The sequence below is a fragment of the Motacilla alba genome, chromosome 15 (genome assembly GCF_015832195.1).
Source record: "Motacilla alba alba isolate MOTALB_02 chromosome 15, Motacilla_alba_V1.0_pri, whole genome shotgun sequence".
Lineage (NCBI taxonomy): Eukaryota > Metazoa > Chordata > Aves > Passeriformes > Motacillidae > Motacilla > Motacilla alba.
Genome location: NC_052030.1, coordinates 3,389,215 through 3,413,838, shown reverse-complemented (window position 1 = coordinate 3,413,838; position 24,624 = coordinate 3,389,215). Strand labels below are relative to the sequence as shown.

The 24,624-nt window shown below is 46.2% G+C and overlaps 2 protein-coding genes across 2 annotated transcripts; one reads left to right on the top strand and one right to left on the bottom strand.

Moving 5' to 3' along the window:
- Positions 1-1,119: 1,119 nt before the first annotated feature.
- Positions 1,120-21,879, top strand: RNF10 (ring finger protein 10). The gene is made up of 17 exons (XM_038152413.1): positions 1,120-1,691; positions 7,376-7,578; positions 10,047-10,246; positions 11,255-11,345; positions 12,364-12,548; positions 12,626-12,762; positions 14,211-14,371; positions 14,698-14,826; positions 14,982-15,240; positions 15,469-15,602; positions 16,128-16,245; positions 16,529-16,630; positions 17,117-17,251; positions 18,052-18,149; positions 18,377-18,437; positions 18,589-18,747; positions 19,656-21,879. The coding sequence occupies exons 1-17, from the start codon at positions 1,532-1,534 to the stop codon at positions 19,730-19,732; spliced, it is 2,409 nt and encodes an 802-aa protein (XP_038008341.1). The 5' UTR covers positions 1,120-1,531; the 3' UTR covers positions 19,733-21,879.
- A 321-nt stretch (positions 21,880-22,200) lies between these two features.
- Positions 22,201-23,782, bottom strand: POP5 (POP5 homolog, ribonuclease P/MRP subunit). Its single transcript, XM_038152428.1, has 5 exons — positions 23,690-23,782; positions 23,475-23,617; positions 23,251-23,400; positions 22,660-22,743; positions 22,201-22,481 (listed from the first exon to the last, which is right to left on the bottom strand). Exons 1-5 carry the CDS (start codon positions 23,707-23,709, stop codon positions 22,378-22,380), a joined length of 501 nt encoding a protein of 166 aa, XP_038008356.1. The 5' UTR covers positions 23,710-23,782; the 3' UTR covers positions 22,201-22,377.
- Between the last annotated feature and the right edge of the window lie 842 nt (positions 23,783-24,624).

Genomic DNA, 24,624 nt, shown 5'->3' with positions numbered 1-24,624 from the left:
CTGCAGCTTTGAATGTTTTTTACTATCGGTGCCCTGTTCATTGTGTGCGGTCTGGCGGTTGTGATGCGGGATACGGAGCTGTCTGAAGCGATGCTCTGCCGGGTGCCAGTCGGGCTGTGCAGTGTTGAGTGTGGCACCCACTGCAGCTCATGTAACGAGAGCAAGTGTTTGCTGCTGATACCTTCCTATTGAGCGCTATTTGAACTACATGGCTGTATTTATTTTCTTTCCAAACAGCAGGCTACTTTGCTAATAAAAATGTTGTGGTTTGCTTTTAAAAGTTTTGTGTCTGTCTACTCTCTATCTGGTACTGCATGTGCTGTTTCTTATTTCTTTTCAAATGTGGAGAAACAACTTCGTTAGAAAGTAGAGGGTTCCCCCCCCCCCACCTCAAATCCAGAAGATCTAAACACTGCTGTAACTACACTCACAGTTTGGTCAGTAATTCTAAGAATAATAGACCTAAAGAGGGAGCAATCAGATGTTAAAATAGGGCACTTAGGAGGCTTTTCTTAAAATAATATTTATAGGGGATTTGTTTGAAATGTGTAAAACACAAATTTCTGGATTTGTTGATCATACTGGTGTTACAGAGCATGTGGCCTGTGCATACAAAACTAGCAGTGAAGCTTTTCCGTGAGGGGCTCTACATTCAGATCATGGTATGAATTACGGGAGTAAAGATGTCCCTACATGCTGCACCCGTACTTTTTTTTTAAAAGCTGGGAATTGCTCTCCCACAGAACTTGAAGCTCTCATCCCTAAAATAATGGAAAAGGCATCAGGAGATGCATTCAAGAATGCATTTTAAAGGTTAAAATAAATGTCTTTAGGATCCAAGTTGCCTTGTGGGTTTTTCCCCCTTTTACTTTGAGGGAAAAGTTCAAAAATACCACTTCAAGTAGGCCTGATGAGGTCCTTTTTTTTTTTTTTTAACTTACCGTCATTTGCTACAAACCGATGGCAAAGATTTTATACCACATAATTTTCTATGCTGCTGAGGGGGGCGATCCCGCCGGTGCGGGGCGGGGAGCGTGGGGCGGGCTCGGGGCTCCGCGCTCGGCCCGGCCCGCGGCTCCCGGCGTGCCCCGCGCGGCTCAGGACTACAAGTCCCGTCATGCCCGGGGGCCCGCCCGGCCCGTCTGCATCCGGGTCCGGCCACTGCTGCGGGCGACTCGTCGCCATTACGGGGCAGCGGCGGCCGAGCCGGGGCCGGTGCGGCGCCGAGCAGCCGGTGGGTGCCGGGGTGGTGCCGACCCCTCGGGCGGCAGCAGCGCCGGGCCCCGCGGGGCTCCGTGAGCAGCTCTTCTCTCCCCCGCGCCCGGAGCCCCGCAGGCCCGGCCCGGCCTCCCGCGGCCTTCCCCGGTTCGAGCGGAGCAGCGAGAAGATGTCGCCATGAAGGAGGCCGAGTCCGCGCTGCGCCGCCCCCGCCGGTCGCCCCCGCGGGCCATGAGCCTGGGCCCCCGCCGGCTCCGCCAGCGCCCGTCGTGCCCCCCTGCCCAGGGCCGCCGCTCGCCCGGGGCGCCCGTTGATGCTGCAGAGCCCGCCCGGCGCGACCCCCGCAGCCCCCGCCATGGACAAGAGCAGCCCCTGCGGCTCCGGTGCGCCCGGATCCTCGGCCGGCAGCAAAGGGCAGCAGCCGCGGTGCGCCTCGGCCGGGCCCGCCGCGGGGGAGTCTAAGCCCAAAGGCGGTGAGAGCTGGGAGGGGGCTCCGCGGGGAGGGTGAGCTGGGGCTGCGGGGACACACGGCCTTGGGCCGCCCTTGGGCTTGTGGCGAAGCTCAACTTCGCCTTGTCGGATTGTTTGTGTCTCAGCTGCATTTAATAGGCGGTGTTTTAGGTCACTGCCTGTTTTTGGTTTCTTTTTCCTTCCTCTTCCGGCTCTGCTCGCTCGTTTGGTGAGCTGGGATTCCTACTCTCCTCTTCCTTTAAGGATTAATGCTTTATCTTCCTTAGTGTTGGAGTAAGCAGCTTGAGCGCTAAAGCCCTGGTGCTATAGTAAGAACATCCATTCCCCAGTGCCTGTGAATAGAGCCCTTAAGTGTTACACCTCACCGAGGGTCCGGTATCCGTACACAGCGTTCCCCTTGCTCCGGTGTTTCAGTGACCTGCTTTGGGGGAGCTCAGGGTTGGCTGGCTGTTGTTTGCTCATGTGGCGTTCAACCCACAGTGTCTCACCTGGGATTGCAAACAGCTGGTTCTGCTGACAGAGCAGTTTGTCAGAAGCCACTGTGGTGCCTGTCATCATTTCAAGGTAATACCTAAGCCCACACCACTCTCTAAACTTGTTTAGGAAGAGAGTGAGTGTTTTTCCTAAACCTAGACATCGGGCAGTAGTGATTAAAATTGGTGATGTTAGTCCTGGAAGTATATGAGAGAGTGTCAACAGGTTGCTACACCACCATTGCTGTACTAATTTCCTTCCTCCTCAGTGGTTTGTTTCAACTGTATTACTTGAGGCCTCTGAAAAGGCAGCAGTGCGCTCCAGAGGGTTGACAAAATAAGTATCTTGGAGGTGTTTGTTGACTCCTTTCTGGACCTTCTAAGCGTGGTCATATCCTGGCTAACCAAGTATTACCTGCTCTTCACCTGTATTAATTGGCCTTCCCCAGGATTGACAGAAGTGGGACATGGAGGTGACACACCCACAGCTCCCCAGGTTGTGGTGTAACTGTGCAATTACAATGAAATTTTAACTTTGAATTCAAACACTTGGAAGTCTTTTTAAGAAGAACTTTTTCTGTCCTTGTCTTGCTAAGAGGCGCCTCCTCGCTCCAGCTTCTTTTGTAGCGGTGTGTGATGCTCTGTGGAGAATTGTTCACAGAATACAAACGTCCTTCAGGAAGGGGTTAAGATGATCAGGAAGGGGTTAAGATGATTTGTGCTGTGGCTGGTATCCCTTCGTATAGAAGACACAGTATCTGGACTGAGGAAGGATGTAAAAGGCCTGTTGTTCTAGCCCAGAATAAAAATGTTAGGTTATTTTTGTGGAGTGTCACCTTTCACATTGAAATAATGGCACTGGTAGCACAGGAGCAGTGGGGAGAGGAATCTTGATGATTGCTCTCTTCTACTCCAAAACTTTTAATTAAATAATCGCCAAAACTTTTTAAGACCTCTTTTTTTTTTTTTTTTTTTTAATAAAATAGAGGAAAGTTTTGTCATAGCATAATTCCACTTCAGTGATACTTGTTTCCAAACTACAGTGGAGGGCAGAGGGGTGAGTTGCTTCCTTTACAGGGAATCAGAGAGAGCTGGACAAATTAGAATCTCTTTTCATAGGAGTAGATGTTTATTTAGGAGTATCTTAACTGGAGGGTAGTGAAAACTAAAACAAAAAGATTCCCTTAGTGAAATTAGGGCAAACAACTGCACAAGATGCAGCTGGGCAAAACTGTGGCTGTGTTTTCATAGCTGATGGCTGTGGGACACTGGCATGTCACCATATGGAATCTTTTTCTGGAGTTCCTAATCAGTGTCCTTGTAGCTGAAATGGTGCACCTCTTTAAGGTGTATGAATATATATTTAGGCTATGTGTAATAGGAATATATTCTATATATTTAGGAATAAACAGGGATAGGATGCATTCTGGAAATCTTGCATCTCCTCTGAAATGGAAGGTAATCCTGTGGACCACAGACCTTCCTCAGATGGTCACTGGGTTAAATCCAGTCAAGCACTTGCCATTTGATGCTTTCCAAAGTTACCTGCTGTAACTGTCCGGCTGAGGAAATGAAGAAATGTATATTCCTGAACCCTTATGGTAGCTTCTCTTGCAGTGCAGCTGGAAATTGGCCAAATAGAGTTCTGTATTCCCTTGTATTTGTTGAAGTTTGGTTCCTCCTGTCTTTCAAATTTGCCCTCAGAGACTAAATTAAACTGAAAGTTTCTAACAGAAAAGTTTCTTTGTGTTGTATTAGTGTGCCAACAGGAATCACATCCAATTAGAGTGGAATAAAGTAGCTAAGGCAAAATAGGCATGTTGGGGTTCTCTGCAGTCATGTGGAGCTGATGGACAGTGTTAGCTGTCACAAACCTTCCTGGGCCTTATCACACCCAGTGTGAGCCTGCTTGGCTGGGCTGTGAGAGCTCGGTCACCTCCTGCTCACTGGGATGTTTGCTTTGGCAGCAGCAGTGGCCTCTGTGTGTTTTCATCAAACCACTCAGTGGCTTTAGAGTGATCCAGACCACTTATGCAATGCTGCCAGCTTCAGCAAAGCTCAGCAGAAAAGAGGGGAAAAAGGTGGAAGGAAACAGCAGTTCTCACCCCAATAGCAAGCCAGTGTTGCAGCTCCAGTGCCCAAGTGGTCACCTACAGCTGCTTCTAATGCTGTGAGCTTCACCTCCCATCTCTTGATCTTTGGAGATACAGGTCTTCTAGCAGCAGGGGAAACCACAAATCTCAGGGTTTGCTCCAAAATGCCAGAAGAGTTTTATTGTTAGTGATTTTAAATTATACAGGCAGTATTTTTTATAAGTCTTTTGGAGTGTGAATAGGTAGCTAAAGCTACATATTTTGTGTATATATATGTCTGTGTGTGTGTGTGTGTGTATGTGTGTAGGGTAGATGCCATGAAAACAGCAAAGGGACTGAGGACCTGAGTGGAAGAGTAAGTACCCCACCAGCATTCTGGCTGATGCTAAGTCCTCATTTGCCAAGAAAAGAAGCAAAAAAGAAACTACCAAATCCAAACTTACCCTGCTTAAAACTGGGATTTCACAAGAGAGGATGGCAGTGAGACTCTTCCACTTTTCTCTGTGCCAGAGTGCAGCCTGTCCTGCCCTGCCCTTTGTGGGAGTGCTGGGATGGGTGATGGAAAGCAGGGAGCTCCCTGGCATGGTTGCTTGCTGGGAAGGTTGGAAGGGACAGCATTGCTTAGATTCAGGGTAGGGAAAAACCAATTTACAGATGGTACAGCTCCTGGATGTCTGCTGACCAATTTCATTACCACTCTGATGGACCAGGCTTTTGCTGAGGTCAGTTATTCTCGTGGTGGGGGGGTGAAACTGCCCATCTCTAAAATCAGGAGTGAAGCATTGTTAGACTGTTGTAGGGTCCTTTTAAAAAAGGCTCAAGTGGAGAGTTCTTTCCTATAAAATGTGAGAGTCACTGAAGTGACTCCCAGAGGCTCTAGGAGGTGCCTTAAAAGGACCTGTAGTATGACAGGAATGTGTGTAAACCATCTGCCTGACAAAGCTGGTGGTGAGTAACTCTTTTAAAACTTTAAGTGGTAGGAGATTCTTCTGTCAGCTCCAGGGGTGAGCTGTTCGGGGATTCGTAAACACCTGCTTTAGACTTTATTTTCCCCATTTGAAGATGGCAGAGAAACTGCAAAGTGGTACAGGCACAACAGGCATGTGCCCCTCTAGTGCATTTGCTGAAATTCCAGATATAAGAGGGTGGCTGAGCTCTAAGCTGACAAGTTCTGCTCCTGAGTAACTTGAGTAGTCTAAACTGCTTCAAAACTACTTAATTTTTTACCAGAGACCCTGAGGTGTTGGTTATTCCTTCTTCCCTGCAAACATTCTCAAAAAAGGTCTGTCTAATCATTCAGCCAGACCTGGTCACACCCTCAGTCCTCGGCAGCTTCTGGTGTGTTTCCTCCTGATAACGCTCAAGCCGTGTCCTTTTAGCCTGATGCACATTAAAGCACTGCCAGCTCTGCAGGCATGTGTTTGAGTTACCCAGCTGTGGTTCTGACAGAGTTGGTTTAATTCTGAATTCAAGGATCAGCCTTTTGAATAGCAGAGTAAATTACCAATTCTGATGATGAAGTTTGTTTGCAGTATGGGCCTGTCACATCGTGTGAAAGTAATGATAGTGTCCTGTTTTAGCTGTCGTTGCAGCCAGAGAAGTCTGACAAGTGCAAGAAACAGCAGACCAGCAGAGAACCTGGTCCAGCCACTTTGATTGCTTAATTTATTCTTTAGAAGTTGGATTCTCAGTGATAAACCATAACACGCAAACCATCCTGCTCTCAGCTCACCTTTTCTGGGGGATGCGGGTGGAAGAAAAAACTTAAAATAACAACAGCAAAGGATACTTTATGTGGATGATGCATTCCAGCTGTTTTAAATGCTTGGGTAGATGGGAAGTGGTGTTGGGAAAGGGAGAAACTGGGAGCACTGGCAACGAAACTGCCCATATGAGAAACGTGATCCTGAATCACAGTGATGTGTTTGCCTGCCATGGAAGATTTATGTTAAGGGGTGAGGAGGAAGACTGCAAAGTGGGAAAAGGGAATCTAATAGGCTTTTCTAAAGTGCAGCTAGATATTGTGTGAGGTCCTGCTGTTTGTGTAGTGTTTACTGGGTATCCAGAGTGACTTTGGGGCTGGCTGGTGTGAGTAGGTGTCCTGTGGGGCCTGAGGAGTTTTGTTTCTGAGCAAATCACCCACCATAGCTCTGCTACAAATAAAACTTGGGGCAGATGGTGGGAGTGCCAGGTTAAGCACCCAGCCCGCAGCCTGCTGTGTGCTTGGGCAACTCCGATCTTGTGTTAAGACTACTAGAAATACCTTCATAGCATTAACTCTGTTCTAGCAGTTTGATTTAGCAGCTGTTGAGGCACAGAACACCCCTCTCAAGGGCTGGATTGATTTTTCTGCTCTTTATTCCTGCAGTATTTTGCTTTGTGCTTCACCACTGTGTCCTGTGTTAGGGTCAGCAGTGTGCTGAGTACAGTTTTTGGCAGACAGTTGTTGTTGCATAGGTGGGTGGACTTAGTACTCAGATCTTAGGTATGTGCCCTGCAAGGCCACAAAGCATTTGGTTTGTGCTTCGATCAGTTAGCATTTGTTGGCCTGATGACATAAAAGTATTTTAAAAACAGAATTAGATCTGCTAGGATCTTTCAAGCAAAAAGTGCAGAAGTGATTGAAAACAGGCAATGGAAGCCTTTAAGAACAATGCAGGCAGCGGTGTATTTACATAGTGTATTTTATGTGTGAATAAATATGATAAATGGTGTGTTTTAGGCAGATCAAATGAAAAAAAGAACTAATTGTTGTCAGTTCTTGTAATGGGGTATGAAGATGTGGTATGTGATGTTAACATTTATAACTTAATGTACCAGTAACACACTAATATCTGGTGGTGGCAATTCCAAATCTAGAAAAAAGAAATTCAACTTTTTTAATAAAAGGTAGAGCACAGCAAATATATTCTTTAAAACTCTTTGTCCAGCTCTTTTGACAGTGATAGGAATGAAGTGGTTTGGGTTGCTGGGGGATTTAATGTCCTGATATGTCCACTGTAATGTCCACCTAAGGTAGTGGCTGAGGTGAGCTCATCGCTGAGGTGAATTTAGCTGAGGTGCAGTACACAGGGCCACTCTGAGGCTGCTGATCTGATTCTTCTTTTATTTTCCTTTCAGATGGAAAGAATGCCAATGGATCCAAACAGCGTTATAATCGTAAAAGAGAAACTTCATATTCAAAAAATGAGAACTTTTCCAGTCAGCCCCGTCGCTCCAATCCACAGAAAAGCAAAGCTTTTAACAAGATGCCCCCTCAAAGGGGAGGCAGCGGCGGAAGTGGCAAAACTTTTAGCTCTTCTAATGGTGGAAGACGAGATGAGGTGAGAAGTGTAATGCCATGACTCCAAGGCCTCCTTTCCTGGGATGAGAGGATCACCCTGACCTGCCTTGCTAAGTCTGCTGTGTTCAGTTCCTGGGTTGGGAAGGGAGAGAGTAATAAGAGGTGCTAACATTGTTGAGATGCCAGAGGGAGTGTGAGCTGAGCAACTTGGCAACTACAGAAGAGGCGTGCTCTTTGCTGTGCTCTGAGAGAAAATGCCATCTGAGGAATGGGTGCCAAGGCAGGCCATGTACATATGATACGGGTCCTTTGTGAAAATATATACTGACACAGTTTGATTGCCCTCTTCCTGCTGGCCATGCTGGTTTTTTGTACAGCCCAGGTGCCACTGGCTGCCTTGCCCCCCTGGGCACACCTGGTTCATGTTCAGCTGCTGTTTACCAGCACCCCCAGGTCTTTCCCTGATGGGCAACTTTCCAGCTGCTCTTTCCCAGGCTGGGAGCATTCCAAGGGGCTGTTGTGACCCAAGTGTAGGACCTGGCACTTGGCATTGTTCATCCTCACACCACTGGCCTTGACCCATCAGTGCAGCTTGTCCAGATCCCTCTGCAGAGCCCTCCTGTCCTCCAGCAGATCTACATTCCCACCCAGCTTGGTGTCATCTGTGAACTTGCGTAGGGTGCCCTCAGTCCCCTTGTCCAGATCACTGATAAAGACATTAAACAGGACTGGCCCAAATGCTGAGCTCTGGGGAACCCCACTCGTGGGGGCCCAGCTGGATGTCATACCCTGTCCCTCTGCTCTCTGGGCCCAGCCGTCCAGACAGGTTTTCTTACTTGGGAGTTGTGTGCTTGTCCAAGGCATGGGCAGCCACTTTCTTCAGGAGAGTGCTCTGAGAAACTGTACCAAAGGCTTTTCTAAAGTCCAGGCAGACAACATCCACAGGTTTTCCCTCATGCACTGTGTCACCTTGTCATAGGAGGAGATCAGGTTAGTCAGGCAGAACCTGCCTTTCATAAACCCACGTTGGCTGGGCCTGGTCCCCTGGTTGTCCTGTACGCTCTGTGTGATGGCTTGAAGGATAATCTCCTCCATCACAGAGGTCAGATTGACAGGCCTGTAACTCCCCAGATCCTCCTTCCAGCCCTTCTTTAAGGTGTGTGTCACATTTGCTGACTTCCAGTCAGCTGGGGCCTCCCAGTTTTCCAGGGCTGCTGGTAAATGATGATCGCTGCTTCCAGCTCCCTCAGTCCCTGTGGGTGGATCCCATCCAGCCCCTGGGGTTGGGGGTGTCTGAGTGGCACAGCAGGGCCCTGACTGTTTCTCTGAGTATGGGGCTTCATTCTGCTCCTTGTCCCAGTCTTCCAGCTCAGGGGGCTGGGTAGCCTGAGGTCAACTGGCCTTACTATTAAAGGCTGAGGGGAAAAAAGGCATTAAGTATCTCAGCCTTTTCCTCACCCTTTGCCACTGTTTCTTTCTGCATCCAGTAAAGCATGGGGATTTTCTTTAGCTCTCTTTTTGTAGCTGATGTATTTATGAAAGCATTTATTTGTATTTTACAGCAGTGACCAGATTAAGTTCTAGTCAGGCTGTGGCCCTTCACTTCTTTCCCTGCATAACCTCATGACATTCTTGTAGTGCTGTTGAGTTCCCATCCCTTCTTCCTCAGGTCATTAATTCCTTTTTTTCCTGAGTTCCATTTAAAACTCTCTGTTGAGCCAGGCTGGTCTTCCCTCATTTTTTGGCACAAGAGGACAGCGTGTTCCAGTGCCTTTAAGATTTCTGGAAGTATGTCCAGTCTTTTGGACTCTTTTGCCCGTCAGCACTGTCTTCCAGGGGACTGCCAACCAATCTTCTAAACAGGCCAAAGTTTGCCCTCTGAAGATTGATTGTGTCCAAGCAGTTCAGGGGCACAAATTTACAGGTGGTAGTGGTATAGCAGAAGTAATTGTATTGGTCTTGCTGATAGAAAGGTAAAACCAGATTGAGGCTTTTATGCTGATGTGGATCTAAATGCTATAGAGTGTTTGTGGGCTTTAACTGATACTCTGGTTTTTCAGTGTTGATGGATGAGCAGCACTTCTCACCTAGATCACTGGCTGAAAATTCACGTATTGCCTCTGTTGAATTCTGATTTGTTGCTTCATTACATGCAAACTAACCAAAACAAGTACAGCCTGTGCAAACAGGCTTGTATTACTGTCTAAAAGAGTATTGTCAGGATTTGAACAGCTTCTTGACTATGTTTGCCAGCTTTTACTTGTCTTTGTGGTTGTTTTAACTCTCTCCTCCTTTTGCTCAGTGTGGGGTAAGAGCACTGAGTTGTGACTTGCAGGTTCTCGTGCATTTCTAACACTGCACTGCTTGATTTGCACAACAAGGGTGGGGTAGGTGAGTAGGAGATGCTGCACGTGCTGTGTGCTGTCACTGATGGGGCCTGGATGTCCCCCTGTCCTGATGCCTTGCTGTGAACTCCAGCAATTTCTAACCCATGCTGTTCTCTCTTAGGTAGCAGAGGCTCAACGGGCAGAGTTCAGCCCTGCCCAGTTCTCTGGTCCCAAGAAGATTAATCTGAACCACTTACTGAACTTCACCTTTGAACCCCGTGGCCAAGCAGGACATTTTGATGGGAATGGACATGGCAACTGGGGGAAAAGGAACAAGTGGGGACATAAACCGTTCAACAAGGAGCTCTTCCTGCAGGCCAAGTGAGTGGGAGATCCGTGGGGCTCTTAGACTTCTGCAGAGACATGGAACTGTAAGGGGTGACAAGTCAAGGAACTGTGTTTGGGCTTGACTAATTGTCTTGTCTTTCCCAAGATGAAATTACCTTTCTGTAGTGTTCCTAGTGGTAATGACTATATTTTAAAGGGATGTTGTCTTCATGTATTTGCAAAAGTATCTGTTGGAGTGAGTCCTTTAGATACAAACAAAAATCCTCTGCTCAAATTTTCAAGCACGGCTTTGGGACATGACATTCCTATTTGGGAATATCTGTATAGTTCCTTATAGAAAATGTTTTTTTTTTTTTCCCAGAAGTTGCTTTGTTGAGATAGAAGGGATAGCATTGCTAGATGAAAGTTAATCTGAATTTTTAAGTTCCAAAGGCAGTTACTTATATGGGTCTTAGTTCTTGAAATGGTGATTATTTTGCAGGCCCCAAAGTATGTAGTATAACCCAAATGATGATCAATATAGTAACCTAGTAGCAGAATTCCTTTTTGACTGGAAATTTCCCCAGAATTTGAAGTGTGTTCAGGACATCCTATCTCTGATAATGTTAAAGATAAAAAGTGTTTTCAGCATTGATGCTTCTGATTTCTCTGTAATGTTTTGTGGCTTATTGTAGTGGAGTCTATTTGCAGGAACCCCACTAGCTGTAGTTTTTGGGATGAGATTTTCCCCCTTGTGGATTCCCTGTTTTTTAATAGATCCCCATTGCAGCTGACTGTTTCCTACACGTTTCTAGAAAACCAGTCTGCCTGGCTCATTCTGTACTTACTGTGTGATGCAGTGTCTAACTGAAATTAGACACACCTGTATCCTGAAAATCTGGTTGTGAACTGAACTCTTGATTTCTTGTTGATAAAAGTTACTGACTGCATCCAGCAGTTTTCTGCTGGACAAAGAAGAAGCTGAGAGAGTCCTATAGGATAGTTCTCAAAAAGTTTTTAGAAACAACTGAGTGGATCATCTGTCTCTTTGCCTTTCCCCAGCTGCCAGTTTGTTGTCTCTGAAGAACAGGACTACACAGTCCACTTTGCTGATCCAGATACCTTGGTCAACTGGGACTTTGTGGAGCAAGTGGTCAGTTGTGATGGGCTAGGTTTTTTTTTTTTTCCTTCTTAAGAACCTCAACCTGTCTTTAACTACCTCTTTCCCTCTGTGATGTTACATAAAACTCATCTGTTTTCGAGTTGAGGCCTTTTCTGTCACTCCCACAATACTGGGAAAGATCTGTCATGGAATATATTATGAAATACTTTCATGACAGGAAAAGAGAAGTGCTAAAATCTATTAGGAAAATTAGCAGCTTCTTGCTTTCGCAGATGGGAGCTCATCAAAAATAGTATCTGACATTCTGTAGACAGAGTCCTTGTGATCGAGATATTAACAGAAAACTTGGGCATGAGTCCACAGAAGAGGACTAGAGTGTAGAATTTTGAAGAATTATTCTGTGCATAGGTGGCCTATCTTGCCTAGCAACAAAATGGAAAAATCTCTTGAGAATTGTGGTCAGAAGTTTTGGGTTGCCTCAAGCAGCAATTCATATCTGCCAAGACAGTCTGGTGCATGGTGTAGGTGGAGAGGAGGCTTACTGCTACCTGTCACTACAAGAGAGCTGAAAAATCTAGGTGCTTGCTTGGCAGTTATGTCGCTGCCACACAGAGAAGCTACCAAAGTGTCTGACTAGACCTAGCATTTTCATGGAAGTGGGTAAGTTCAGTCTCACAGTTACACAGGGCTGCACAAGTCTGCTTGTGGGAGAGGCCACAGAGCTCACTTGCCTTCTCGCTGTCTGAATTCACATGAGGATGCTGCTGAGTCTGAGAGATGATGAATACCTGAGGGGAAACATGAGAAGACTTATTTTTTAATGTCATTAGAGTAGAAATAAGACATAAGAAATAAGATGGGTTGCTTAGAAGGTTATTCTGTGTGCAGTCTGAAGGTGTTAGTTCACAGTGCACTAATTTCTTGGTAAATAAACAGAGCCTAAAGAGCTGGAAGATAATATGTTAGAATAGATCTTACAGGTGGCTTATTCTGGATCCCAGGAACTGATTTCTGAGTCTTGTACTGTTCTTCTCATGTGCCATTTCAGCGAATCTGTAGCCATGAAGTGCCCTCTTGCCCCATATGTCTGTACCCACCAACTGCTGCCAAGATCACCCGCTGTGGGCACATCTTCTGCTGGGCATGTATCCTTCACTATCTGTCCTTGAGTGAGAAGACCTGGAGTAAGTGTCCTATTTGTTATGGCTCTGTTCATAAGAAGGATCTCAAGAGGTGAGACAACGTTGATTAAATCATGCATCTTTTTGCAATGTTCTTTTGACACTGCTAACCTGCTCCGTGCATTGCAGTGTTGTTGCCATGGAAACGCGTCAGTATGCAATTGGTGATACCATCACGATGCAACTGATGAGACGAGAGAAAGGTGTTCTGGTAGCACTGCCCAAATCCCAGTGGATGAACGTGGTAAAGCCTGTTTACATCAGAGGTGAGTGTTTCTCAGTCCTGGTGGTTGGAATCCTGTTCCTGTGACCAGGATTTGTGTTGAGACAGTTGACCCTGGCTGCAAAACATGGGGCTTAGTGGCAGAAAAGCTTGATGACACACATTAACAGTAAGCTTTCTACTCACACTGTTTTTCTGTAAAGGCTTTAACTTGTGTGCTGTGCCCCTTCAAGTGACTGAACTGCAGACTCCTGCCTTCACAGTCACTGCTTATAGTTTGATGTGTCCTTTGTATCCTGTAGTCATTGGTGTGACTCTTGCTGCTTTTATTGGCTCTTTGGTGTCCTTAACTTTTTTCCTCCTGACTCATTATACAGCTTCACAAAAATAACTGTCTCTGTGTCTAAACTATTTCAAGGCTGTAATCTTCAACAAGGCTTTCATCGTCTTCACTTATCAGCTGAAGTCAGTGAATGCTATGGGGAAATAATCAAAATTATTGCAAACCTTATTCCAAACATCTGTTGCCTGACATCTTCAGTTTTCTGCAGTCAAGAGTGTGACTAACTCATCATCATCTTATCTGTTAGTATCGCAAAAATTTTGTGACTAAAGAAATAATTTTACTGAACATTGCTGCTTTGTGGGCTGTCTTGGCTCACTTCATTTTGCAGTCACATTTAGGAAAGGCTGCAGGCATTTAAACTCTCTGGAAAAAGTGGAGTCTTCTAACATTTGATGGATATCCAGCATGCAGGCTGTGGTCTTACATGTTTCTCAGTAGTTGAAACCAGGGGATTTTGAGTCTTTTCATACAACAAACAGAAGAACAAATACAGAATTTCAGAACACTCTAAAGCCAGGAAATTCACCATTAATTTGGTGTCTGTAGACAAGGTTGGACCCATGGGGGAGCAGTGAATATAGGGTTTGTGTTAATATGGGATGCTGTGGTTGCTGTAAAGTAGCAGCAATGGTCACCTTTTGCTAAACTGCAATTCTTTAGTTTACTATTTTTGCTGTGCTTCTTGTAAAAACTTTGTAGTAATGTTTTGTGTGGATTTTTAATTCATCGTGGGCATATGAACTAGCCAGGGTGGCTTTGCAGAAATTTCCAATAGCAGTGTTTTTGAGAGAAGAGGAAGAAGCTGCAGACTGCAGTGTTTCAGGAAGCTCTGACACTCTCAAGGCTTCTCAAAGGTGATGCTCCTACAGCGTGGAAGTTTAGGCTTAATTTTTACTGATGTGCAGCAACTCAGTGGTGAACTGGCAGATGAACTGCTGTGTGGGGGAGGTGTCAGAGCAGCTATGTGACACCAGCTTGTGATATAATGGTAATTTGTGGAGTCTGTATCAAACTCTTGCTGAGTGTTGTCTGCCCTGAGTGATTAACTCACAAAAGCGAGCAATAACAAAACTTCAGAAGAAGCAGCACTCCAAACTGGTGGCTCTGCATCCAGATATTAATGATTTGGTGCTCCTTCTGTGCAGATGACCAGCACAGTCAGTATTCAAAGCTGCTTCTGGCATCCAGGGAACAGGTCTTGCAGCTGGTGATCCTGGAGGAGAAAGCGGCGTTACTGAAACAGTATGAGGAAGAAAAACACACCCCAGAAGCCTGTTTTATTGAGGCAGCTATCCAGGAGCTGAAGGTAACCTCTTGGGAGCCTTCTGGTAGCTTTATTTCTAGGAGTGTGCTGAGCATCCTTGTTCTGCTGTGTGGATGGTGGTGTGTGATTATTCTGGTCTCTAGCGAATTGCTGGTGTTTGCTGCTGGAGTAGAATTATACACCTTGGAGGAGACTGTAGCCTTTGGGCTCCAGGTATCTGATGTGGTGTTCAGGATAACGCAGCAGAATGGTTTTTATGGGATGGTATTCCAGTAAAGGAATGCCAGGGCAAGGCTAAAAATAACTGTGGGGGTGATCTCCTGGCTTAAAGGACAAATTGAAACTTGATCCCTTTGGATGATCTCCAGGAGCGAGAAACAGCACTGTCTGCTGACCAGGATAAAAAGAATGGCATTGCTGGAATCAGTGCAGCTGTGGAAGAATTGGTCCTAGAAAGCTCCAAAGCTGTGGAGCCTGCTGTTTCCCAAGAGAAAAAGGTGGGTGACAAATCTGCTCTGGCAGATCCTGTTAACACTTAATTCTGCCACCTCACACTGCAGTGTGTGGGGAGCTTGTGCCAAAGATTTTTGCAGCGATGATGATCTTTGGAGTAGGTGGCGTGGTATTAACTCTATCCTCTCTGCTGTGGCAGTGTGATGTGGAATATCTCTCTGCGTTTGATGAGGAGCTTGTGGAGCCTTCCTCTGACCTGGCAAGTTCCTTTTCGCCTCCTGTGGAAGTGGAAGAGGCAGTGCTGGATGAGGAGGAAGTACCTGAAGTGGACACTGTAGGAGAACCTGTTATGAACACAGTAGAGGAGCCAAATCCAGCTGAAACAAGCTGCCAAGAATCTAAAGATACAGTTGGCAGTGGGCATCTTGGCAACTCTCCTTTTTACTATTTCTATCAAGGTCAGTGCAATGAAATCCTGGAATCGTGGGGGCAGAGATGCCTCCTCTGGGACCCTCCTTGAGGAATGTGTCAGTTCATTAGATGCAGCTAACCCCTGTGAAATAAAAGTCCTACAGGAATTGAGAAAGGAGCTTTAATTTTCTTAGTGGAGGATGTCCTGAGGTGGGGAGAAGGGTGCTGAAAATGAGCAGGCAGGGAAGGAGTGATGATGATGGGTTGCCTTTCAGCGGAGGATGGGCAGTGCATGTACCTTCACCCTGTGAACGTTCGATGCCTTGTGCGTGAATATGGCAGCTTGGAGAAGAGTCCAGAGAAGATAACTGCAGCTGTAGTGGAGATAACTGGCTACTCCATGACAGAGGTAGTTATTTTATCTTCTTATTAATAAAGGGCCTTGTTTTAGCAGGTTGGTCATTGTAGAGGAGACTTGATTCACTTCAGTAGTAAGAAATAATAAGGATGGTAGGGATGCTAATCTATGAAGGGCATCTGTGGAAGGTGCTGGGCCTTATGTTGCTTTTGATAAGTAAGCTGCAGTATAGATTTTTTTCCTAGAAGGTCCAATACAAAAATAATTGCGTTTCAAATCTGATGCTGCGGAATTTTATTCCAGTGACGAGAGTGAGAAGGGAGGAAGAACGTGAAAATCAGTAAGCAAACTGGAGTAACTGCATCCAAGTCTGATTATGATGTAGCTGGTGGAAATCTTGGAACATTTGATTCTGACTCAGGGCATCCATCACGTGTTTGTAGTTTTTAAAGTAACTATTGTGTCACTGGTGCTATTTTTTTCCATTTGATTTGATGTTTATTGTGCATTCTATTTCTGTTCATCACCATGGCTGCCTCTAGTCCTTGTGGTGATGTATCACTCTCTCTTTATCAGGATATAAGACAGCGTCATCGCTACCTCTGTCACTTGCCCCTCACCTGTGAGTTCAGCATTTGTGAACTGGCTCTGAAGCCACCTGTCATCTCTAAGGAGACTTTAGAGTTGTTCTCAGGTTTGTAGTTGTTCTTATCCCTTTAATGGTAGGTACTTTAGAGCTTTACTCCTCTTGTAGTAGCTGTCTGTCTGGTGACTGCTAGACAGAGCAGCCCCAACTCACTGCTTCATAGACAGCAGTTACAGAAAGAATAAAAAATCCCAACTGCTTGAAGAGCATATGCTGAATGTAAGCATATTTTGTTACTAATGCGTTATAAGGTTGTTCTCAGAGCTGGAGGAAACCTTGCCAGAGTATTGGTGTGGGTTTTTTGATATCTAGTATTGTGTGTTGCTCCTAGATGACCTTGAGAAGAGGAAACGTCTGCGGCAGAAGAAAGCTCGCGATGAACGGCGGCGCGAACGCAGGATTGAGATGGAAGAAAACAAGAAACAGGGCAAGTGTAAGTCTTGATGGCACATAACTGGTGGATTTCCAGTCATATTTGATTGCTGAGCTGATTTCTTGAGCTATAGGATGAACTCTGAGGCCTGTAGTTTGTAGTGTGTGCTTAGAACAAGATTACTAAGTATTAGGAGCAATGTCTGAGTAATGACAAGCATAAGCTGTTTTAGTCAGGATGTTAAGTGATGTTATGCAATTGCTGCATACTTGTGCATTTTGGGAGAGATGGAGGGCATTCAAGGGCACAGTTATCTCCGTGGTGTACATAGCTCTCTGTTTTTATAGTAATCATGATGTGAAGTGAAAAGTGAGGAAAGCAAAAAAAGGCCTAGAAACTGCTTCCATCCAGCAGCAGGGCTTGTACTGGTCTCCAAATAGAGGGTTGAAAGAAATGAGTTGGCACCTCCTAGACTCCTGAAATGACTTGCATATTGACAGTCCTCCCCCACATTGTGTAGTGCTTTAATTTAAAATCTCTTTCTAGATCCAGAGGTCCATATTGCTCTAGAGAATCTGCAGCAGTTCCCTGCTTTTACCTCTTGCTCTGGAGAAACTACCAGCGTTGATCATCAGGGCTTCTGTCAGTCTCCTCTTGGCAGAAGCCCTTTGTTTCAGACAGGTGAGCATCTGGAAAAACACACCTTGATCATTCTTTTGGGATCTATTGCTCAGGTCATCATGCTAAACTTTCTCAATATTGATCAAAGACAGCTTCTTTTCAGAGAAGCTCAGCTGCTTCATCCCTGAAAGTGTTCAAGGCGACGTTGGATGGGGCTTGGAGCAGCCTGGTATAGTGAAAGGTGTGCCTGCCCATGGCAGGGGGGTGAATTGAGATGGTCTTCAAGTCCTTTCCAACCCAAACTATTCTGTGATTCTTTCCTAGGCTGCCTATGAGATAATACACAAAAGGCAGATGTGGTTAAGAAACATTCTGTTCCTTTGTCTGCTTTTTACTGCCTCTGCCTTGACAGTATGAGATCTGCACCCCATTTTTTACATGAGGCAGAAGAAAGGAAACTGCCCCAAAAAGGGAAGAAAATTGTGTTTGCCAGGAAAACACTACTGGCATTTTTTCTTTCTATCATCTCCATCTTCTCTTAAGACATTATTCTAAAATAAACCCACCCAAAAAGCACCCCCCCCACCCCAGTTTACCAAAATAAGTAAACAAAACCCCTCAAGCAAACAAAGAAACTAAAAAAACCAAAAGAAACCCACAAGAAAACCTAAATTTTCCTTAAATAAAAAGATTGAGGAAATTTGAGAGATCCCACTGTGTGACCAATGGATAGAACCAATGAGATCAAAATGAGTAATTACATAGGATAAAACTTTATTTCTGTTACATCCTGATAAGCAGCATAATGACTGCCTTGGCCAAACGTGACTGGCTTTAATTCTCAGTTCCTTTCTCTGTAGAGTCTATTCCAACTCCATTGTCACCTGCTGCCAGCCTGGTCAGCCCATTGCTCTGTGGAAGCTTGGAAGAAGAGTCTCCCTTCCCTTCCTTTGCCCAGGTAAGCCATGTAGCAGGGTGAACCTTGTCAGAATTACCTGTGTCTTATTTGGGGATTAGGCTGAGACTACAATTGCTTCCCCTACAAAAACAATGTGGGATAAATCTTAGGGAGACGTCATAAGGTTTGAGTGCTGGAAGGGTTTCTAGATTTTCTTGTCACTTAGGGGGTCTGCAGGATTGTTCAAGTATGTGGAATTTAATCATATCCTATGACTGTTTTGATAGATGTTGAGAGTTGGAAAGGCAAAACCAGAAACGTGGCCAAAACCTGCTCCAAAGACAAGAGGTAAGAGAATTTGGTATTAATACTTCAGGTTCTTTACCATGCACCTAAATGTGAAAAATCTTGTAACTTCAAAAGAAGGATCTGGAGTGTAGAGAGGCATTTGTGTTGTGAAAGTTTTATACAGCCTTCTGCATGTCCTTCCTTCTTTCAGATGAGAGCACTCTGGCTCTCCCTGTGCCCGGAGAGAGTGATGGAGAAAGTGACAGCTCTGACCGGATACCTGTGCCCAGCTTCCAGAATTCCTTCAGCCAAGCTATTGAGGCAGCCCTCCTGAAACTGGACAAACCGTCCACAGCTGATCATTTATCAGGTAAAAGGCAGGGGGAAGGGCAGGAAAGCTTTCTGAAGTGAAAAAATTGAGTATTTCCCCTTCTTCCTCTGGGAGAAGTGAAAGCAGCAATTCTGGGGACCAAAAATTGGCCAGAGAACAGTTGTAAAAATTGTCAGGTTGTGGTTTCTGAACAGCTTGACTAAGGCTTCTGTCAGCTTAAAGCAGCCTCTTAAAGCAGCAGATCTCAGTGGGAGCTGAGATCTCCAACTAGCAGAGTCCTGTTAGGACAAAGGTGGCTTTTGACAATCATGTTGGCCATGTCTCTACTGGAACCTAAATTAAGCTTTATCTTAAGGAAGTTCAGGTTATACATTTCTAAACTGAAAATACCTGAGCTGCTGAACTACCACTTCAGTTTGACCAAAACGTCCAGGTAACTGCTAGCTGAAATTTCAAACTGGGGAATGTGAAACAAATTGAGGTGAACTTTAACCTGATGCTGGCTGGTGAAACTTATTTTTAATGCTCAGTTCTGATGTTTAGCTTTGGCTTCTGTTTGGAGACTGCACTGGATGATGGAGAGAGTTGGATGGGAGGGCCTGGGAGTTTCAGTGGAGTGTCTGCTCCAGTTGTGGTTTTTTCGGACACATATCAAAGTGATACTTGTTGGAAAGGCAAACTGCTGGACGCTGCAGTCCTAGGATCTGCTGTTGCAACAGCAACTTTACAGTCATTTAGGCTAGTTTATAATTGTGTTTCAGATGTGATGCAGTCTCCCTTAGTTCATCTGTAGTAATTTTTTTGTTAAACTACCTGGTGTTGAGTAAATTGAGAGTAAGTGTTGTGGATCTGTAGAAGCCACTTAAGCCAGGGAAGACCATTTATAATTTCTGTGTGATGTTCCTGTTCCATGATAAGAATGACAGTATTATTTTAATTCTTCACAGAGGAAAAGGGAGGCAAGAAAAGAAAGAAACAGAAGCAGAAGCTATTGTTCAGCACCTCTGTTGTTCACACAAAGTGATTCTGCTATTCAAGAGAAGTTTCCTCTCCTGGTTTTCTTTTAATTTTGCTTTGTTTTGCTGCTATAGTTTGAGTATTTAAATTTGAACAGCCTAAACTTGTTTTTCCAGGACTTCTAGGGGCTTCAGGAGGAAACCATGACAGTATATGTTAAGTGACATGTTTTGATTCCAACTGCTTAATGAATTTATACTGAAACAGAGTTTTGGAAATGACAACCCAGAGACAAATCTGCCAAGGTTTCTATTTGCTGAGTCAGTCCTTTGGGCCTGATAAACAGTGTGAAAGTCCTTACAGGTGTGTGGCACTGCCAAAGTACTGCAATATTACCCAAGAGAAAAGGTAGAGAGCCTTGATTTTCCTGTAATTATTCATGGGCAGAAGTCCAGCTGACTGACAGTAGTGCTGTTGCAGTAAAGCTGTCAAACTGCTCTCTTGAGAAACTGGTTTTGGCTGCACTGGATACAGGCAAAACAGCTTATTGGCTTTAGAGTGTTAGCTGCTATATCTGTTCTTTATCTGAAGAGCAAGAATTCCTCCTGTTCTCCTGGCTTGGAAAGATACAAAGCTGAGGTGAGTGTAAAGCAGAACTTGTCTACTTGGTTTTAAAGTGGCTTGATGATTTTTGTATTTCAAAATGGCACTAGTGGTAGAAGGAACCTGCTGACTTCTCTCAGTTGTTCAGATCTGTTTTAATGTGGGTGAGTGAGGCTGCTACTTTTTGTTTTTTGCCAACCATGGGCTACTCATTCTTTTAAACCTGATAATCCAGAATAAACACTCCCCTTTAGGGCTCCTGGTAACCTTCTGAATGGTGGTTTGACACTGGCTGCTCTTGAGTTGGAAGAACAACTGATAGCTGAAGTCTGTAGATAACTTTTACACCCCAGCAAGAAACTGGGCTTCTCTTGTACTGGGATAAGGGCCTGTACGTGCTTGGTTCTGGGATTTCAGTTGATCTGTGCTATGAAAATGTCTCCTCTGGACCCCTCCCCGTTCTTTCTTTGGGTGGTCACATTCTGCACTGCTTGTGGTTTGATTTGAGCTACTGAGCTAAGTGGTGTGGATTTTGTTGAATAAAATGAATTTTAGGTGTAACGTACCAGTCAAGGCCAACAGTTGCAATAAATCATACGCACATGGACTTAACAGTGCTGCACAGCCTGGAGCCCTAGAACATTGCACAGCTTCACATTTTACCTTCCTGCTGGCAGAATTAATTGCAGGGTGCTGGTAAAAAGTACCACTGAACTTAGGGAGGGAAACTGACAGTGTCTTCTGTTGTCTTCAGCCCCAGTGGCACAGTCTGCAGCATGCTCTGTCCCTCTGACAGTGATGTGAGCAAGGAAATGTGTGTCTGAGGCACCTGGAGTCAGGTGTTCCAGCACCACTGGCACTCAGTGGTTGTGTCCCTGTTTAAAAAGCTGATGTCAATACATGGGTGCTTGATTTCAGAGCAGCAGACTCCACATGTGTGCCTCATGGAAGCTGGTACCAAAGAGTCCATCACATGTGGCTGTAAACGAGAAAGAAGAGGAGAGGGGGGAGGTAAAGAATATTTCCAAGTGCTCCAGGAGGATAGAGGAAACACCTGCAAGACATTCTTTGAAAGCAGCTTGACTTCACGCTTGGTCACAACTAACCCCACTCAATGAAAGACAGTACAGCTTGTCAGGGGACTGCAAAGAAACTAAGGCAAGATACCTGACAGTGGTAACACATCTTCCTGTCAACACTTTAAATGCATATGGGAAAACATTGGCGAGGGCAGAGAAAGCAACTAAGGGAAATTCAAATATGCAGTGAACTGTGGTTACAGCAAGTCATTTTAAGCTAAGGAACAGGAGTAACTATTTAAGTGTCTAACCAGTATTTGTTGTGTTCTGTTATCTCTGCACATTTATAGTCAACTTTTCTTTGCATTGGGAAGAGAGAATAGCTGGAGCTGGTGTAACTCACCTCCACATGTCACAGGCACTAGGATAAGGGAAGTGATGCAGGCAAGGCAGGCTGTCCCTGCTGCAGGGGCTGTCCCCACAGGGGCAGCATCTTCAATTGTATCTTGTTTTCCTATGGATTCGAGATAATACCAGCAATGCTACTTTCCTGTAACTGATTGGTGTAAACTTAATAAATATCTAAGCAGTACTTGTACCTATGAGTTTTATAATGGGGGGGATGGAGTTGAGCCTGGCAGCTCTGCCACACATTCCATGTACTCACTGCTCCTGTGTACACAACTGGTGCTTTTCTCACTCAAAACAGTGGAGAGCCCTGTGGCTAACAGTGCACTTAGAGTAAAAAGCAGATGTAAATGCTTTTTGTATGCTGATGAATAACTACATTCCTTATCTGTGCCAACTGCCTAAAGCTCCCTTCTACCTCAGCATGAAGAACACGTTGAGCTGCTGCACTCCTCAGGAGTGCAAATGTTTTTGACTCCTGGAGTGAAACAGGCAAGAAGCCTACTTAAGTGAAATCATGTTTTATTTTTTTTTAATTTGTTTAAAAACATTTGCAATGGGGAATGAAGTCTAAATATGAACAAATGCTTTTCCAGTCCCCTGCACTGCTTAACGCTGAAGATAAGCAGTCACATCTTGATTAAACAAGTATGGAATAGAGGTGAACAGTAGCAAGTGACATTCAGTCTGTCTCTGTGCCATCATCATCCTCCTCATCTCCACTTTGAGACTGCTCTTCTGTAAGGGAACAGCTCAACAAGGACTTCTGTATGCATTGTCTTTCCTCTGCAATAAAGAAAGCAACAGAGGGTTATTACTTGATCTCTTTACATACACTGGACTGTCCTCCCCTTCTAAAGACAGAAACATTTCTCAGGCCAAGAATTTGGAAGTAGCCCAGCATATCCTACAAAAACCCCAGGAACTCGGGCTGCATTTTAGGAAAGGGGCTGGAGAAACTCACCTTCATTTGTACAGTTTTGCAACAACCTCAGCAGCTGTGTTCTGTTATACTGAATCAGGAATTTCTGACATGTTCTTATGGTACCTGTGGAAGTCACAAGAACAGCATCTAACAATCTACACAACCCAGTGTTTCAGAGCTGTGTCTGTGTTTCCCAAAGAGCATTGTATCAAGTGACAAATGCCCCAGGAAACAAGGTTGTTAATGTAAGTGCTACAGTGGGGCTGTAGACTTCTGCACTGCTGCGGTGAAGTGGTGGAGTAATAATTTCTAACATGCAGTGCCTGTTAGTTGTCCTGGGGGTTAATTTTCACAATACAGAAGATACTATACTTTGAAAATACATTTTAAAATAATGTAACATTGTATTTGCTGCTCTGGTTTTGTGATAAATGTAATGAAGCTTCAAGCAAAATTAACGAGGGTTTCAAAAAAAAGAACTGCTGGTGCCTGTTTCTTATTTAGATCTGCGGAAAGCAGTTGCTGTCAGTAACACACGAGGAAGGTCTGTCGCACCCAGAGCAGCACCACGGCGTCGTGGCAGGTGTGATTAAAGCTCCGTCCTCCCCCCATGCCCGGCGGGCTTCTGACCTCCGACGTGCAGGGTGTTGAGGAAGCAGGGGTAGCGCTGGCCGCGGCTCTCCAGGAACCGCACGAAGGGCAGCGCGGAGCACAGCAGCCGGTACGAGTCCTTGCGGCACCGCAGCATCACCGTCCCGGTGTAGGCGTTCAGGTACTTCACTGCGGGACACACACGCACGGGTGAGCGGGCCTGGAGGGAGCCCGCGCCCCGGGGCCGCCCGACCCGCCCGCACCTGTGAAGGAGATGGAGCAGCACGCCAGGCCATAATCCCCGTGCACCCGTGTGATGGCGTCTCTGACGGCGAGGCCCAGCACGCGGTCCTCGATGCACTGCCGGCACCGAGGGTCCTCCGAGACCACCTCGCAGAGCACGTACCTGCGGGACAGCGCGGTGTGAGCGGCGCGGGGCCGGCCCGGACACCGCAGCGGCGCCTCCCGCCCGCCTCACCTGTTCTTGAACCGCACCATGGCGGCGGCGGCGCGCGGCACGGACCGACGGCGCGCCTGGCCAATGGGGAGGCGCCTCCGCCCACTGTAGCCAATGGGCGGTGCGTGGGGGCGGGGACAAGGGGAGGACAGCACCGCCCCCGCCGCCGGGGCGGCCCCGCCACCGTTCATGGGCCGCGCGTGCGCGGTGCTGCCGCGAGCCGCCCGCGGATCACGGAGCCGGAATCGTTCAGGGTGGAAAAGACCTGAGGTCATCGTGCTCATGCTGTGACCGGTCGCCACCTTGTTAGGCAGACCACGTCCGGTCTTTCCTTAAACACCTCCATCACCATGGGTAGCCCATTCCAATGTCTGATCACCCTTTCTGTGAAGAAGTTCCTCCTCATGACCAACCTAAAATTCCCTTGGCGCAGCTTAACGCTGTGTCCTCTTGTCCTGTCGCCTGTTGCCTGGGGGAAAAGCCCGATCTCTACGCGACTCCAGTTCCCTTTCAGGTACTTCTGGAGAGCGATAAGGTCCCTCCTGAGCTTCCGCCAGGCTAAACACGGCAAACTCCCTCAGCCGCTCTTCACAAACACATACGCTCCAGACCCTTTCCCAGCTCCGCAGCCCTCCTTTGGACCCACTGCACTGTTAGTGGAGGAAATCCGGGCACGTTCTGGCTGGGGTATATTACACCCCAATATCCTTCCTGAATTGGGAGGCCCAGAACTGGAGAGAGCGCTTGAGGCGCGGTCTCAGCAGTGCCGAGTCCGGGGGGACGGTGGCTCCCTGGTCCCGCTGCCCGGGTCTCAGCAGTGCCGAGTCCGGGGGGACGGTGGCTCCTGGTCCCTCTGCCCGGGTCTCAGCAGTGCCGAGTCCGGGGGGACGGTGGCTCCTGGTCCCGCTGCCCGGGTCTCAGCAGTGCCGAGTCCGGGGGCACGGTGGCTCCTGGTC

What these genes read in the sequence shown, in the direction of transcription:
- RNF10 (XM_038152413.1), top strand. Translation starts at nt 1,532, where the DNA reads ATGCTGCAGAGCCCGCCCGGCGCGACCCCCGCAGCCCCCGCCATGGAC. An exon ending in CATAAGAAGGATCTCAAGAG is followed by an intron (nt 12,549 to 12,625) that starts GTGAGACAACGT and finishes CGTGCATTGCAG; the next exon opens with TGTTGTTGCCATGGAAACGC. An exon ending in GACTTTAGAGTTGTTCTCAG is followed by an intron (nt 16,246 to 16,528) that starts GTTTGTAGTTGT and finishes TGTTGCTCCTAG; the next exon opens with ATGACCTTGAGAAGAGGAAA.
- POP5 (XM_038152428.1), bottom strand. Translation starts at nt 23,709, where the DNA reads ATGGTGCGGTTCAAGAACAG. An exon ending in CTGCTCCATCTCCTTCACAG is followed by an intron (nt 23,401 to 23,474) that starts GTGCGGGCGGGT and finishes TGTGTCCCGCAG; the next exon opens with TGAAGTACCTGAACGCCTAC. An exon ending in GCAAAACTGTACAAATGAAG is followed by an intron (nt 22,482 to 22,659) that starts GTGAGTTTCTCC and finishes TCTTTATTGCAG; the next exon opens with AGGAAAGACAATGCATACAG.